This window comes from Heteronotia binoei, chromosome 5 (assembly GCF_032191835.1).
Source record: "Heteronotia binoei isolate CCM8104 ecotype False Entrance Well chromosome 5, APGP_CSIRO_Hbin_v1, whole genome shotgun sequence".
In the NCBI taxonomy this organism is placed as follows: Eukaryota; Metazoa; Chordata; class Lepidosauria; order Squamata; family Gekkonidae; genus Heteronotia; species Heteronotia binoei.
The window spans coordinates 102133966-102148665 of NC_083227.1; the positions used below are offsets into that span (position 1 = coordinate 102133966).

The 14700-nt window shown below is 39.1% G+C and overlaps 1 protein-coding gene across 13 annotated transcripts in view; it reads left to right on the plus strand.

Annotated features, from left to right (window-relative positions):
- Window positions 1–14700, plus strand: part of PBRM1 (polybromo 1) — a 61052-nt gene that overhangs the window by 20730 nt on the left and 25622 nt on the right. For 10 of the 13 annotated variants that reach the window (XM_060239938.1, XM_060239946.1, XM_060239945.1 and 7 more), the window contains 7 exons: window positions 716–857; window positions 1471–1568; window positions 4078–4354; window positions 6624–6729; window positions 8457–9099; window positions 11212–11423; window positions 14047–14232. In XM_060239938.1, the coding sequence (XP_060095921.1) occupies window positions 716–857; window positions 1471–1568; window positions 4078–4354; window positions 6624–6729; window positions 8457–9099; window positions 11212–11423; window positions 14047–14232 (1664 nt within the window). The remainder of the gene's footprint in view (window positions 1–715; window positions 858–1470; window positions 1569–4077; window positions 4355–6623; window positions 6730–8456; window positions 9100–11211; window positions 11424–14046; window positions 14233–14700) is intronic. The other 3 variants (XM_060239939.1, XM_060239942.1, XM_060239949.1) reach the window with 1 other exon arrangement.

Genomic DNA, 14700 nt, shown 5'->3' on the forward strand with positions numbered 1-14700 from the left:
TTCAGGCTAGCCCAATCTTGTCAAATCTCAGAAACCAAGCAGGGTCATCCCTGGTTAATATTTGGATGGGAGACCACCAGGGAATGCCAGGGTTGTTACACAGAGGCAGGCAATGGCAAATCACCTCTGTTTGTCTTTTGCCTTGACAACCCTATAGGGGTAGCCTTACGTTGGCTGCAACCTGATGGGAAACAAAAGCGCAAAGAATCCATGTATGATGTGAAATCATTACTTGAAATGCCAGCACAGTGATACTGTGAAATAAAGTGAGACAGTTAATTCATTCTTGGAAGCAACTTCACAGCCTAACCACATCATTTTGTTGTCATCAGCTTGTAAAATATTGAGACAACATTTAATCATCAGAAAGCTGGTAGAATAATAGACAGCAGCGGCTTCTTTTTCTAATAGGCTTATTTCCTGCATGGTGACAATTACAGTAGAAGCAGTGTTGCTGTTTCCTGATGTCTTTTGCACCTGGGAAGAGTTAAGAAGGAAACTGTGGGAAGCTGCTGTTTCTCTCTTGCAACTGGCCAAGACTCTGAGCCTCCTTTTCTGTCTGCTGAAGCTCTACTCTTGGGAGGATGTCAGGGGAAGCAGTTCTGTGAAGGGAACAGGGATGGGTGGTTCAGTGACCTCACTCAGAGCTAAATTCTGTTTTAGAAAAAGCGATTTTTTTTTAGCACTGAAACAAAACCGATTGTCTCTTCTACAGAACAAAACTAAAGAACCATGAATATGAAACACTTGACCATTTAGAATGTGATCTCAACTTGATGTTTGAAAATGCCAAACGTTACAATGTTCCAAATTCAGCCATCTATAAAAGAGTATTGAAAATGCAGCAGGTTATGCAGGTAAAGTTTCACTCTAGCTGCGTTTCTCATCTCATTTTTTTTTTGGAGGAGTTAGTATTGGTGCATTTACATCTGCATTGGCATACTACTCTCTCGTGACAATTAAAGCTTCTCAGAAAATGAAACATTGCCATTTCTGTGTTTTAACTCAAAGCATTATCCTATGTATGAGAGATCTTTCAACAGCTCTAATTTGGGAATACAGATTTATAAACTAAATGTGGGATGAATTATACTAAACTAATTCTGTTTCCCTGACTGGATACTGAAGAACGGAAATTGTGCACCAGTCCTAGAGATGTGCATATAAAGTAGAAATTAAACATGGTAGCTGTAACTGGAAGCAAATAAAATGATTTATACAGGTTTATATGTAAGGTTTTGATTGTTTGCTAATCCAAAGTAAAATAGATGAGACGTGATTTAAATGTCAGGTTAGTATCGTAATACAATTTTGTTTTGCATGGGTTAGGGTTAGTGCATGGGTTACTGAAATCTTTAAACTGTAACTTAAACTGTAACTTGCTATTGATCTGTGCAGCTATTTAATATTCATGCATTCGGTGGACATTCAGCCAAATGAATCTGACTCCAGGGATTTGTGCTCTTTCAGGCAAAGAAGAAGGAGCTAGCTAGAAGAGATGAAATTGAGGATGGGGACAGTATGATCTCTTCTGCCACATCTGATGCTGGAAGTTCAAAACGAAAAAGGTATGTACTTGCATACTGCCATGTCTTGTTGCTGCTAATAATAATAATACATAAGTAATCATTTCATTTAATTTTCAGTTATTCTAAGCCAGTCATAACTCTGTGTTTCCAACATTATATGTAGGCAAAAAATATTCATTCTCTGGTCTGCATACTGTAAAATTTGATATATTATTTATTTATTTTATTTATTTAGGATTTATATCCCGCCCTTCCCACAAGTGGCTCAAGGCGGCTTCCAACAACTAGTCGAACATAAAAATTGAACAATATTTAAATATGTAAACAGTTAAACATTTAAAGCAGATAAAACCTTAAAAACTAATAAACAATCCAAATATATATATAGACTTCTGTTTTTATATATATATATATATATATATATATATATATAAAACAGAAGTCTGGCAAGCTATATTGAGCCGGTTTGGTGTAGTGGTTAAGTGTGCGGACTCTTATCTGGGAGAACCGGGTTTGATTCCTTACTCCTCCACTTGCACCTGCTGGAATGGCCTTGGGTCAGCCATAGCTCTGGCAGAGGTTGTCCTTGAAAGGGCAGCTGCTGTGAGAGCCCTCTCCAGCCCCACCCACCTCACAGGGTGACTGTTGTGGGGGAGGAAGGTAAAGGAGATTGTGAGCCGCTCTGAGACTCTCCAATATCTTCTTCTTCATCTTAGCTAGGTGTAAGCTAGCCGGAAGAGGGTCGTCTTACAGGCCCTGCGGAACTGAACAAGGTTTTACCTGGCAATACCTTTATTTTTTCAGTTTTAAAGGTACTGTCTGCTTTCCCATGTATGGATTTATTTATACATGATTACTTACCAGTTCAGGGTTTTTTGTTTTGTTTTTTTTAAACACCTTTGAATTTATTACTCTAGGGCAGACATGTCAAACTCGTTTGTTACAGGGGACAGATCTGAGGGGTAGTAGACATGGAGATATCATCACTGTTAATAAGACAGGAAACCTTGGTCTCAGTTTGGTCCAGGAGGATGCAAAGAATAAATGGACATAAGTCTGAAGAAGTGAGCAGTCACGAAAGCTCATACCCTGCCACAAATTTTGTTAGTCTTCAAAGTGCTGCTGGTCTCGTATTCTTTCTGCAGCTGTAAGAAACCACAACATTCAAAAACCAGTGGGGAACATTTTAACCTTCCAGGACATTCAGTTGCTGACCTAAGAATAGCAGTTCTTTTACAGTAGAATTTCAGAGGGTGATTAGAGAGACTGTTGAATTGCAACTGATAGAGAAACTCAATGCATCCTCCTGGGCAGAAATGTGTAAAGGCCTAGAAATGTTACCTGTTGTTCAACAAGGCTACATATAAATAAAGTTCAACCCTGAAAATAAAATACAAAATTCTGGAATTTTACATCACTTAACACTTAATACGTTTATGGTTGGGAAGGGAAAGTAGCAAGGAGTTGCTTCATGAGTAATCCTGAAAACAATAAATTTTGAAGTGGGCTCCACACATCCAAAAGTGTGAAAACTGCTTACCTGTTTAGTTTTCAGAATTTTGGATATAATAGTGTACGTTCTTCAGCTTTTCTCTTTCAGTCAGAAGAAAAGTTGAAAAATAAAACCCACAGCGTTAAAAACCCATCCTCCCCAAAATTACAAGCAATATTTAAACCATGCTTCATAGAAAAGATTTCAAACATGCCAGAGAACCCTCAATTCCTGTTCTGGCTTCCAAGATTCAAACAATAATAATAAGAATCCAACAAGAAAACATAGCCGTTTCCTATATGTCAGTGAATAAGGGAAAGGGTCTGTAGAGCAAGTGGATGTGACTTCTTGAGTCAACACACCTGTCAGTACGATAGAGGCTGTAAATAAAAAAATGGATCTGCAGGGTGTACCTTTCAAAGAATAACAGAGTTGAGAAATTCTTCACTTGCTTGTTTGAAAAAAGTTTTAAATGTCAGGAACCCTTTGCTGAAAAATGTAGGAAAGGCTTTTTTCATTACTTGTTACTTCTACTACCATCGCTTTTCCTCTGGCCAGGTTATTAGCTATCTGGTTTTCATACTAGGCATTATAAATTTAGGAGATTAGTATCAAAACCATCTGAAAAGCATTCTTTTAAAAGCATTACATCATACATCTTCGCAGTGGTACCTCCTGTTCGTAGCCACCAAACATATAAACATCAAAAGAAATATTAATTGTATCTCAATAACTATGGGGCAAGATAATATTTGCTTAGTATCAATGAAGAAAATACTACAGAAATTGCAGCTTGGTGTCACCTTATCGGATCACTGGGCTCTTTCGGATCACTGGGCTGTGTTTAAACTTATAGTCCTAACCCTGCCTTCTTATAAAATATTGACCTTCCGTGCTTGGTTTTTATCACTGTTACATTTATATGTACAGTTCTGGATGATGATGGCAGCATCCAGTTTATCTGTCTTTGTATAATAGTGAAGGGATGATAAGTCGTATTTACTGGAAAGGAACACATTCTTGTTGAACTACTGTTTTTCATTCAAATCCTAACAGCAAAAAGAACATAAAGAAACAGCGCATGAAAATTTTATACAATGTTGTTCTTGAGGCGCGAGAGCCAGGCACTGGCCGAAGGCTGTGTGAACTGTTTATGGTGAAACCTTCCAAAAAAGACTATCCAGATTACTACAAAATCATCTTGGAACCAATGGATTTAAAGATAATAGAGCATAATATCCGCAGTGACAAATACTCAGGGGAAGAGGGAATGATAGAAGATATGAAGTTAATGTTCCGGAATGCAAGGCATTATAATGAAGAAGGCTCACAGGTAAATCATCTGAAAAGGCTGAGCTAGAATTCTATAGCCATCACTAACGCTTTCCTTAGGCATACTATTAAATGAGCTTTGTAGCACATATATAGAGAGCCTGTGTCATTCCTTTATGGTAGTTGGTATACATGCTACATGTTTACATTTTCATTATGTACATGCACATTAGAAGAGCACCCCAGGTCCATGAAACAGTCTTTTAGATGAATTTGATTGCGTATTATTTTTATAGTCTGTCTCAGTTACAAAATTCAGCAGTACAGTAGGAACACTATAAGACATTGTTATAAGATTGGATGACAAAGTTACAATACAGTATATTGTATAAAATGTGACATAAATGCAAAAACTGAGTGAGAGACATTAAAAACAATGCAGTAAAACCAGAAATGCATATAATAAACAGTACCATAAACTATAGCTCTCATCCTTTATTAAAGCATTGTCCTGAACAATGCTAATTTTACTACAAGCTATACAAATTGCAATTTTTTTTAAAAAGAGGCTTTGTCTTATATAATGGGTTGAAGACTGTTTTATGGATAGTTTACCAGGTAACAGTTGTAAGAATGCAGAACAAAGGCATAATAAATTAACATTTTATGTGAGAACTGACAGTACTACACTGTTACTCTCACTTCAGAGGAAGGTTATCACATTTCAGCATGCCAGAAATAGCTGCTAACTACCTTGTATTAAATCTCTATGGTTATTTCCTGAAGTTGTCCTTGCATTCACTGTAATGAACCCCTAGGATTCTTAACAGTTTGCAGAGGGGTTTTTTTATCTGTGGGGAAGAATACTTTGGAATTCCTGAATTAGTATATTATTGGTTCTTAGCCTGATGCAAGTTCTTGTGGGGAAATCTGCATTGTCAGCAAACCGTGATTTGTACCTATTCAGGTAATACATGAGGAATAAAATCTCTAGATTAGGGGTGGGCATGATAATAGAGCATAAAGATAATAATAGAACCCCAAACCACAAAGTTCCACAAACTGGTGCATTCCACAAACCAGTTTGTGAGTTCGTGGGCAGGAAGTGAGCACCAAAGGCATTTTAAATGTCAGAGCCCATCATCAGCCCATAGCCTGACCTGAGTGAGCTTGTACTGGCTCAAGCCAGCCCAACTGAGCCCTGAGAGCAAACTCTGAAGGCATTTATAGGCCTTTGGAGTCCACTTTCAGCCCACACCCTCCCATAAGTAGGTTCACTCTCAGAGCTCAGTTGAGTCCAGGAGCCCAGCTTGATGAATCACAAACTGGCCTGATTCATCATGTATTTTGGTTTGGAATATGGAATTCTGGGTTCACAACAAGGCTTTTCTGCTTCTCCCATCTTTCCTGTATAGCCCTTTGTGATGCCTAAAAAGTTTCTCCACAGGGTTGGAGAACCCCTTGGAGCAGGATTCATTGCAGGATAAGGGAGTGTAGCAGGAGTGAAAATTGTCAGCTCCCCCCAGTCATTTGAAAGCACTTTCCAGATATGGTGACCATGTTCCTCTTTCTCCTAAAGACATTTCAAAGAAGTACAGGCGGGGGGGGGGGGTGTCTTCCATTTAGGGGGCCAAATGGTGCCTGTAGGCTGCCAGTTATGGAAAAGATCCAGAGGTTCATGCAAGAGCTCTAGTGTACCCATAGAATCCATTGTTGTGCAAGGGTGTAGTCTGTTCTTCCTCACCCCTGCTGTGGAAGTATAGAGGTTCCTTAGTCATTAATAAGAACATAAAAAAGTGTCATGTTTGATCAGATCAAAGGCCCATTAAGTACAGGATTTCATTCACACAGTGGCCAACCAGCTACCCACAAGCAGGATGAGTGCAACAGCATCCCAACAGCGAACATAAAAGAGGCATATTGCCTCTAGTACTGGAAGGAGTAGATATCTATCATGACTAATGGTGGCCATCACCAGATCCCGCAGCGGCAAGTTCCACAATTGGTACACTGAATTAAGAATTTTGTCTGTTCTGAAGCTTCCACCCTTCTGGTTCACTGGATGACCCTGGGTTTTAGTATGATGGGAAAGGGTGAAAAGTTTCTCCCTGTCCACTCTCTCTACACCATGCATAATTTTATGGACCTCTGTCTCTCTTTACCTGCTTTTTTTCTAAACTAAACAGTCCTAAGCATTGTAATAGAAACAGGGAAGTCCATACTTGCTTTTTGCTCTAGAGCAAGCCAATAGGATTACAAAGGGAGATCTTAACACTTCATTAAAATAAAAGTAAATTCTAATGGATTTTTCTAAACATTTTGATGAATAGGTATACAATGATGCTCATATCCTGGAGAAGATTCTTAAAGAAAAAAGAAAAGAGCTGGGACCTCTAATTGAAGATGAAGAGGTTGCTTCTCCCAAACTGAAATTAAGTAAGGAACTCTTGTGACATTCCACGCCTCATATATGCTGATTTGAAATATAAAATGGTAAATAAATGGCAGTCTTATTGAGTAGTTAGCAACATTTCAGCCACACTTGAAATTCATTTATCAAAATAATCATAAACTTTGTAATATTTTGAGGGAAAGTCAAATACATTTTTAAAATCTTCTTTACAACTTTATTGCAAGTTAATGGCCTTATCTTGTCTCCTTCCCAGTTTCCAGGTTCGAACATAGTAGCTGAGGATCAAGAGGTTTCTTGCACTTAAGGAGAAAATGTTGTAGAAATACCAGTTTAGTAATGGATCCAAAGAGTAGCTGAGCAGTGGCTCTTAGTATGGGTTGGATCTTGCCATTTGTCTGCAGAAGGAACCAATGGAGATCTTTCTCTTGGTTTCCTTCCCTTACCAGTGATAACATTTTTTGCCACTGTGTGACACAGAGTGTTGGACTTGATGGGCCGTTGGCCTGATCCAACATGGCTTCTCTTATGTTCTTATGTTCTTATTTCTGTGGAAAAGTTAATGACCAGAGTTCTGGAAACACATGGACTAATAGCCCCAGAGATTGGGGCAGGCCTCGCTGAGAACAGGATGGGGAGGAAATTGCTTTTTCCTGCTTATTCCATCAGGATACCTCTGCTATAACAAGACGGGAGTGACTTTTCCTCTTTCTTAGTAAAGCTGTGTCTCCCTGTAACCCGGGAATCAACTTTTCCGCAATTGGAAATGACTGCTGGCAGTGGGAGGTAAACAAAGGAGAGATCCAGGATTGTTGCACTTACAACTTAGCATTATCCATATGTATTGATTGTGTCTAGGAAGCTGTGCCTGCACAATGCCATCCACAGACCCTTATGTGAATTGTTTCGGTAGTCAAGTTATTCTTTGCAAATGTTTTGCTTACAGCTTTTTGGCTTAAATGGGGAGATTTTCAGAGAGAAAAGAACTGAAAGTGTTTGACACTGTGTATTGCTGAGCAAAACTTTGTTAATGACAGTGGCTTGCATCCAGAGGTGCTGTTGTGCAAGCAGAGGTAATCCTTCACTTTCACTGATGTCTTCTTCAGCCCTTGTACCACATCCTACTCTGTTCTGAGGAACATTTCAGAGCAGGAGGGGTGCAGCAGGAAGGAAAACCCCTCTCTTGGTAGATAGAAATCAAGTCAATAAAAAGGGAAGCCCCAAATGGAAAAAGGTATGCAGTTCAAGAGTTCTAAGCCAAATGAAATCCCTTTTCACATCTCAGTAATAGTAAAAGAATTTAAGATTGTTAATATTTAGGCTGTCTTCATTATAGTTCTTGGCCATGAAGCACTTACAGTCCTCTGCACATGCAGAGGCTTCTTTACTCTGGACTGTGCAATGTACTGTGTGTATGCTCAGTAGAGAACTTGCAGATGTGAAAAGAATAATTCTCTTTGTTAACCCACAGTGCATATGACTTTTTAAGGGAGTATATGTTTTGATTCTGATATGTGGAATCTTTCTTTTTAAAAGGTTGTGGTTGACCTTTACAGTCAGTTTGTCCCATTTCCTTGGGTAATGGGTTATATAAGACACTGAGATAGTACATACAAATATGATGAGAGGCTGTGATATGAATGACCTTACCATACATCATGTTGCGTTATGTACTCAAATTAGTATCTGAGCAAAGTCACAATGAGTTTACAATTTGCAGAAGGCCGACTTAATTACTTTTTTCTCCATTTAGGTAGAAAAACTGGTATATCCCCTAAAAAATCAAAATATATGACTCCAATGCAACAGAAACTTAATGAGGTGTATGAAGCAGTGAAGAACTACACAGATAAGAGAGGTAGAAGACTCAGTGCAATTTTTCTACGACTTCCCTCTCGGTCAGAGCTTCCGGACTATTACCTGACCATTAAAAAGCCCGTTGATATGGAGAAGATCAGAAGTCACATGATGGCCAACAAGTACCAGGACATCGATGCCATGGTAGAAGATTTTGTAATGATGTTCAATAATGCCTGCACTTACAATGAACCTGAATCCTTGATTTACAAAGATGCCCTGGTACTGCATAAAGTTTTGCTTGAAACCAGAAGAGACATAGAAGGTGATGAAGATTCTCACGTTCCCAATGTAACACTGCTGATCCAGGAGCTTATACATAATCTTTTTGTCTCTGTCATGAGTCATCAAGATGATGAGGGCAGGTGCTATAGTGACTCCTTAGCTGAAATTCCTGCTGTTGATCCCAGTTTTCCAAATAAAGCACCCCTGACTTTTGATATCATACGAAAAAATGTAGAAACTAACCGGTACAGGAGATTGGACTTGTTTCAAGAGCAGATGTTTGAAGTGCTGGAGCGAGCAAGGAGGATGAACCGGTAAGTAAAAACCTACCTGTATCAACCTCTGCTTTTGTCATTTGCTTTGCGAAAGCTAAACTAATGTTCCTCTGTAATGCTGTGATTTAGGACTGAAAACAATCACTTCAGGGCCACCAGCTTTCATTTTAAAAAGAATTTTCTGAAAAGCTTCATTTGGGCTGCCCTCATTTGGTTGCCTTCAATCTATACTAACTTTAATCTTTTTTAATTTTTTTTTAATTAAATTAGATTTTTGCTTTTCTGAGTTTTTACCTGTAGCTTTCCTCCTACCATGACAAGTACCAAAGACAGCACTTACATGGAATCAGTGTCTGTATTTAATTCTGGATCTTAAAATATATTTATTTTGTAAACCATCAGAAATGTTATTATTAGGAATATTTCATATTCTGAAACCTGATGAAGAGTAGTAGGTTTTAGGGCTTAATTAAACAAGATCTGGAAGAGCTGTGAATGGCTCTTTAGCACTTCCCTTATTGATAAATAGCAGCCACAGGGAGCACCTAGTTAGATTCATGACTGTGGCACAAGAGGGAAGGGGGAATAACTCTTTCCTTCTGACTGGTTTCAGCTTTTACATGACACTGATGAAATTAAAATTCCATTTGGCAGTGAAAACGGGATCAGTGACTTCCTTTTAAGAGCCAGTGGCAGGTTCAGTAATCACAGTTGAGAAGGACAGAGGGTATAGAGTGTGTGGGGGGGGTATTGCATTTTTTTGTGTGAGTATATTACTGTTTTCGCACGCAGCTAACCTCGCAGTCACAATCCTGTTCCCTCCGCAGCATCCGGTTTGATTTCGCACCATCTGCGCTGGAGTTACAGGAAGTGCCACGGCTTTTGCATAGCAAATGTAAACCGCTAAAACCCAGTTTACGTGTGCTACACAGAAGCTGTGGCACTTCCTGTAACTCCGGCGCAGATGGTGGGAAATCCGACTGGATGCTGCGGAGGGAACAGGATTGTGACTGCGAAGTTAGCTGTGTACGAAAACGGTATATGTGTTTGTGACCCCATGCCTGGAAGTCATAGCAATCTCTAGCAGCTCCTACTGGTGCATTGAGGACATTCAGAGAAGTGGCTTGATAGTCTTCCTCCCCCAAGGAGGACAGAGTTGAAGCACAGACCCTATCTGAGCCTGGGAATCACTTGAAGTCTGGACCTCTTACCTATCAGTTCTCTAAGTTTAGTACTTTAGATCCAACATCCTCTAGTAATTTATTCAGATAACCAGGAGCAGGGGTCCCAGCCATTCTCCTCATAATTGTGGATATCAAAAAGCAAACTTCCCTATTAAAATATTGCACTGTTTTCTGGCTGTCATTATTAGAAAAAGAACATTAGGTAACAGCTTTTATAAGTCTTCTTGCAATAAAGTTCAGACACAGAGGAAAGCAGATTTTTTCCACATCTTTGCTAGTTTGGAGGACAATATTGAAAAGCATCTTCATGTCTTACAAGAGGCTGCTGCCTAAAAAATTAATTGTTCAAGGTTTCCTGAAGAAAAATATTTAATTAATATGATGAATACTTCTTTTTCCCCCCTACTGCTCGTGTACCAGTAAATCTATATGTGGCATGTCTTTGCTCTTATTGGCTGGTTGCTGTTCAGTACTTGACATGAAAACACCAGCCTGACTTTGTTCTTGTCGCTCTAGCTACAAAGCTAGAGAAGAAAGTGCAAATTAGTCACCTTTATTGAATACTCATGTCATATGTGATATGATCATATTGAAAAGGGGATTCACCCACTCCTCCATGAAGGCAGCCCAGTAAGTGCTGAAACAAGCCTAAGTCTTGCTGTGCAAGCAATTAAGTGTTTGCAATGGTATAGAGAACTCCGTGCACAGAGATAGAATTGGGTTGTTAAGAGTCAAGGTTAGAGTGTGCATATCTGTTGATACTTGGAAAATACCTTGTGACCAAAAAGGAGAGTTCATCTTCTATTTTAGATTGCTCTGTAAGTAATGTCAGTCCTGACCCCTCCTTTGGTTGCAGTAATTCATTATAAAACTAGTTAATTAACGTTTCAGATTTTCAGAGCAAGTGGATAAACTCAAGCTTAGTCTGCTGTTAGCTTGTCTCTTCACTGAGTTCTTTTCCTTTAAGGACTGATTCAGAGATTTATGAGGATGCAGTAGAACTTCAACAATTCTTTATCAAAATCCGTGATGAACTCTGCAAGAATGGAGAGATTCTTTTATCACCAGCCCTCAGTTACACCACCAAACATCTTCATAATGATGTAGAAAAAGAGAAGAAGGAAAAACTTCCAAGGGAAATGGAGGAGGACAAACTCAAAAGAGAAGAGGAGAAGAGAGGTAACATGGTGATTATAAGATCTATGATTTTGCATCGGTATATATTTTCTGAATGTTTACTTAAAACAAGAATATTCATTGACCTTTGTCTAGTGTTACTACTATTGCTTAAGGAGATGGTGATCATTTTCTGTGATACCACTGTAACTAAATGTTTTGTATATTTGTGTTATAGAGAAGCATGTTTAAAATACTATCTTTGCTCTCTTGTTTGCCTTTACAGTCTCTGGCAGCAAGTCAGAATTTAATAATAATAGTAATTTAAGTGTAGGAGCAGCAATAACATAGCACAATACCTCTTAAAATCCCTCTTTCAGATTAGCTGGGCTGTACTCTTGAAATTAACTGGCCCTGTTCCTACAGACCATGAATAGAAAGAAGTTATAGAATAAATTTCTCTCCCCGGTAACCTCATTTCACCCAGCATCTCCAGAAGGTTAAGAGTCCCTTGGCAGCAGTGTGGAATGCCACCAGAGAAGGAAGCAGTAGAAATCACTCCCCTCTTACACAGTTTCTTTTGTGATAGGAGTGAGAGTTGGCAGAAGAGGAGGGGCAATTTCTCCTGATTTCTCCTGCATCTTGCTCTGTTTCCAAGACTCCTCTGTCAGGAGCAGCTTGGTTGGGGTGGGCATAGGGAGTCATTCACAGTCTGTAGGATCCAACCATTGCTGATGAAAAATATAATTCATTAATCTTTCCCAAAAAAGTGATGGTTGGATATAGGATAGCAATTAGCCAAGGAATCAGCATTCATATCAATCACGAAAGGGCATCCTACATTCTTTATTAGAGTGCCTTATATGTCCAGATACCCTCTTTGTATTACTGATCCAAATATTAAGTCCTCCAGCTATGTATGCTTTATTGTCTTTATTAGTCCTCCAGCTAAGTATTCTTTATTGTTGTAACAGATTGTCTCAAACGGATCCAAATATGAATGATTACATATACAAAACCTTCTGGTGCCAGGCAATCTTAGACTCTCCTGACTATACTATATACACTGTCATATGATTATTATTATATATACAAAAATGGGATATAAAGGGCATAAGATAACAGTCTTGTGCTAAAGACAAGACTAATTTAGCAAGCCAGTCATTTTTGGGAATGTCAGTGTTTGGCAGGTTTTTGAAGTGCTGATGAGAAATACTGCTGCATTAGTTTTCATGGACAGCAAATGCATGCTAACATCTAGAGTCTTACATATTGACCTTGAATCTGAAAGACTAAAATCTGGTTCAGATGTGTGGTGGGGCCATAAGGCTTCATTAATCACTTATATAATCTTCAGTGTGAATTGAGCAAGAGTCCAGTAGCACCCTAAAGACTAACAAAATTTGTGGCAGGGTGTGAGCTTTCATGAGTCACTCCTCACTTCTACAGTGTAATTGAGGTATTAAAGATATATGGGAGCAGACTCCATGTGGCTTCAGTTCCCAGTGAAGTTGGAGGAGAGATTGGTGTTTCTAGGAGTCTGGAATGATTAGCTGTGGAGTTTCATCTGTGCCTGACTAAGCAGTTTGGTGTTTTTTATCCTTTGAAGGTTTTAGGCACAGTTGGGGAAGGCATGCAGGTTCAAAATTTACTCTGTTCCATATACATCTTGTACACTGAATTCAGAATTCGTGTTAGGGATTGTGTTTACTTAAGAATATCTCCATATGAAGTCAACCAGCAGGGCTTTCTTTGTAGAAAAAGCCCAGCAGGAACTCATTTGCATATTAGGCTACACCCCCTGACATCACCATTGTTTCACAAAGGGCTTTTTGTAGAAAAAGCTCGGCAGACCTCATTTGCATATTAGGCCACACCCTCTGGCACCAAGGCAGCCGGAACTGTGTTCCTGCTCAAAAAAAGCCCTGTAAACCAGTATGCTGAAAATGTACATATCAAAGAGACTGTGAGGCTTTGTTGATATGTAACCTTTTAGCTTATGGCGATATGAGAGTGCTTTGAAACAGAATTCCCCACATGCATTTTGGGGTGTAACTGGACTATAGCTATTGAAATGAGAGTAAAAATAGATTAATAATCATTCTCAAAATAATACAGTATAACAAAACTTGCAGAGCACTTTAATAACCTTTCCAGATGGCATGGTTTACCAAATAATCATCACTGAACTGTTTAGATAACCTTACCCCTACATGTGGCTCAGATGTGAAGGAATTGCTTTTTACTAGAACTAAAGCTACTAACCGAAGTTACTGGTTAACAGCAGTTCTTCTCCACAGCAAATTGACTGATGTTGGTGGATAACTGTGTTTATAGCAAGTTCATATCTTACTGTTCTTTCTGCATTTCTCCGTGTCAATTTAAATACATGACCAATTTTAAAATGCTTTCACCATGATTTTTCTTTTTCTTTGGGGGATGACATTCAGCAATCTTAGTACTCACTGCAAACTTCCTACAAGCTATGCCCAACTACTTCCTAGTACAACAAACCATGGGTTGGGGGATATCTCTTCATATGACTAGTGCCAGGAAAGTTGAAAGAGGAAACTCTGTTATTCTCTGTGAGAAAAGTCCTTAATGTGTACTATAACAAGGTATGGAGTTTTGGATCTTTAAACTTACTTTTGTTCATTCCAAATGTTTCTTTTTATGTTGCGATAAGAAGCTGAAAAGAGTGAAGATTCTTCTGGAGGATCAGGACTGTCTAGTTTACACAGGACATACAGCCAAGATTGCAGTTTTAAGAACAGCATGTATCATGTTGGAGATTATGTATATGTTGAACCTGCAGAAGCTAATTTGCAACCTCATATAGTCTGTATTGAACGACTGTGGGAAGATTCAGCTGGTAAGGAAAACAAACTCCATAAGACTCCACCTTAATCCACCCTTTAAGAATTAGAAGAATTTCTACAAAACCTTCTTTGTTTGGTTGGTTTCAAGAAAGTACCCAAATGCATTAAATCCAAGGAAGGCCAGGCAGAGTTCTGCTTGGGCAGTGCAGCCCAGTTGCTTTCTTCCTGCTGCAGCTTCTGCCCTGCAGAGCAGCTCCTGATTGTGGGACTTTGGGGTGTGCTGTGGGAGCTGTAGTTGGGTTGAGGAATAATCATAAACCCAAGACTTCTTTTTTGTGTGGGTGCAAGCCAACAGCTGAATAGTTGACCTTTTATGACTGACTTTCCTACACTCTGATCCCAGTGAGAGCCAGTTTGGTGTAGTGGTTAAGTGCTCAGACTCTACTCTGGGAGAACTGGGTTTGATCCCCCACTTCACCACCTGCACTTGCTGGTATGACCTTGGGTCTGTCATAACTCTC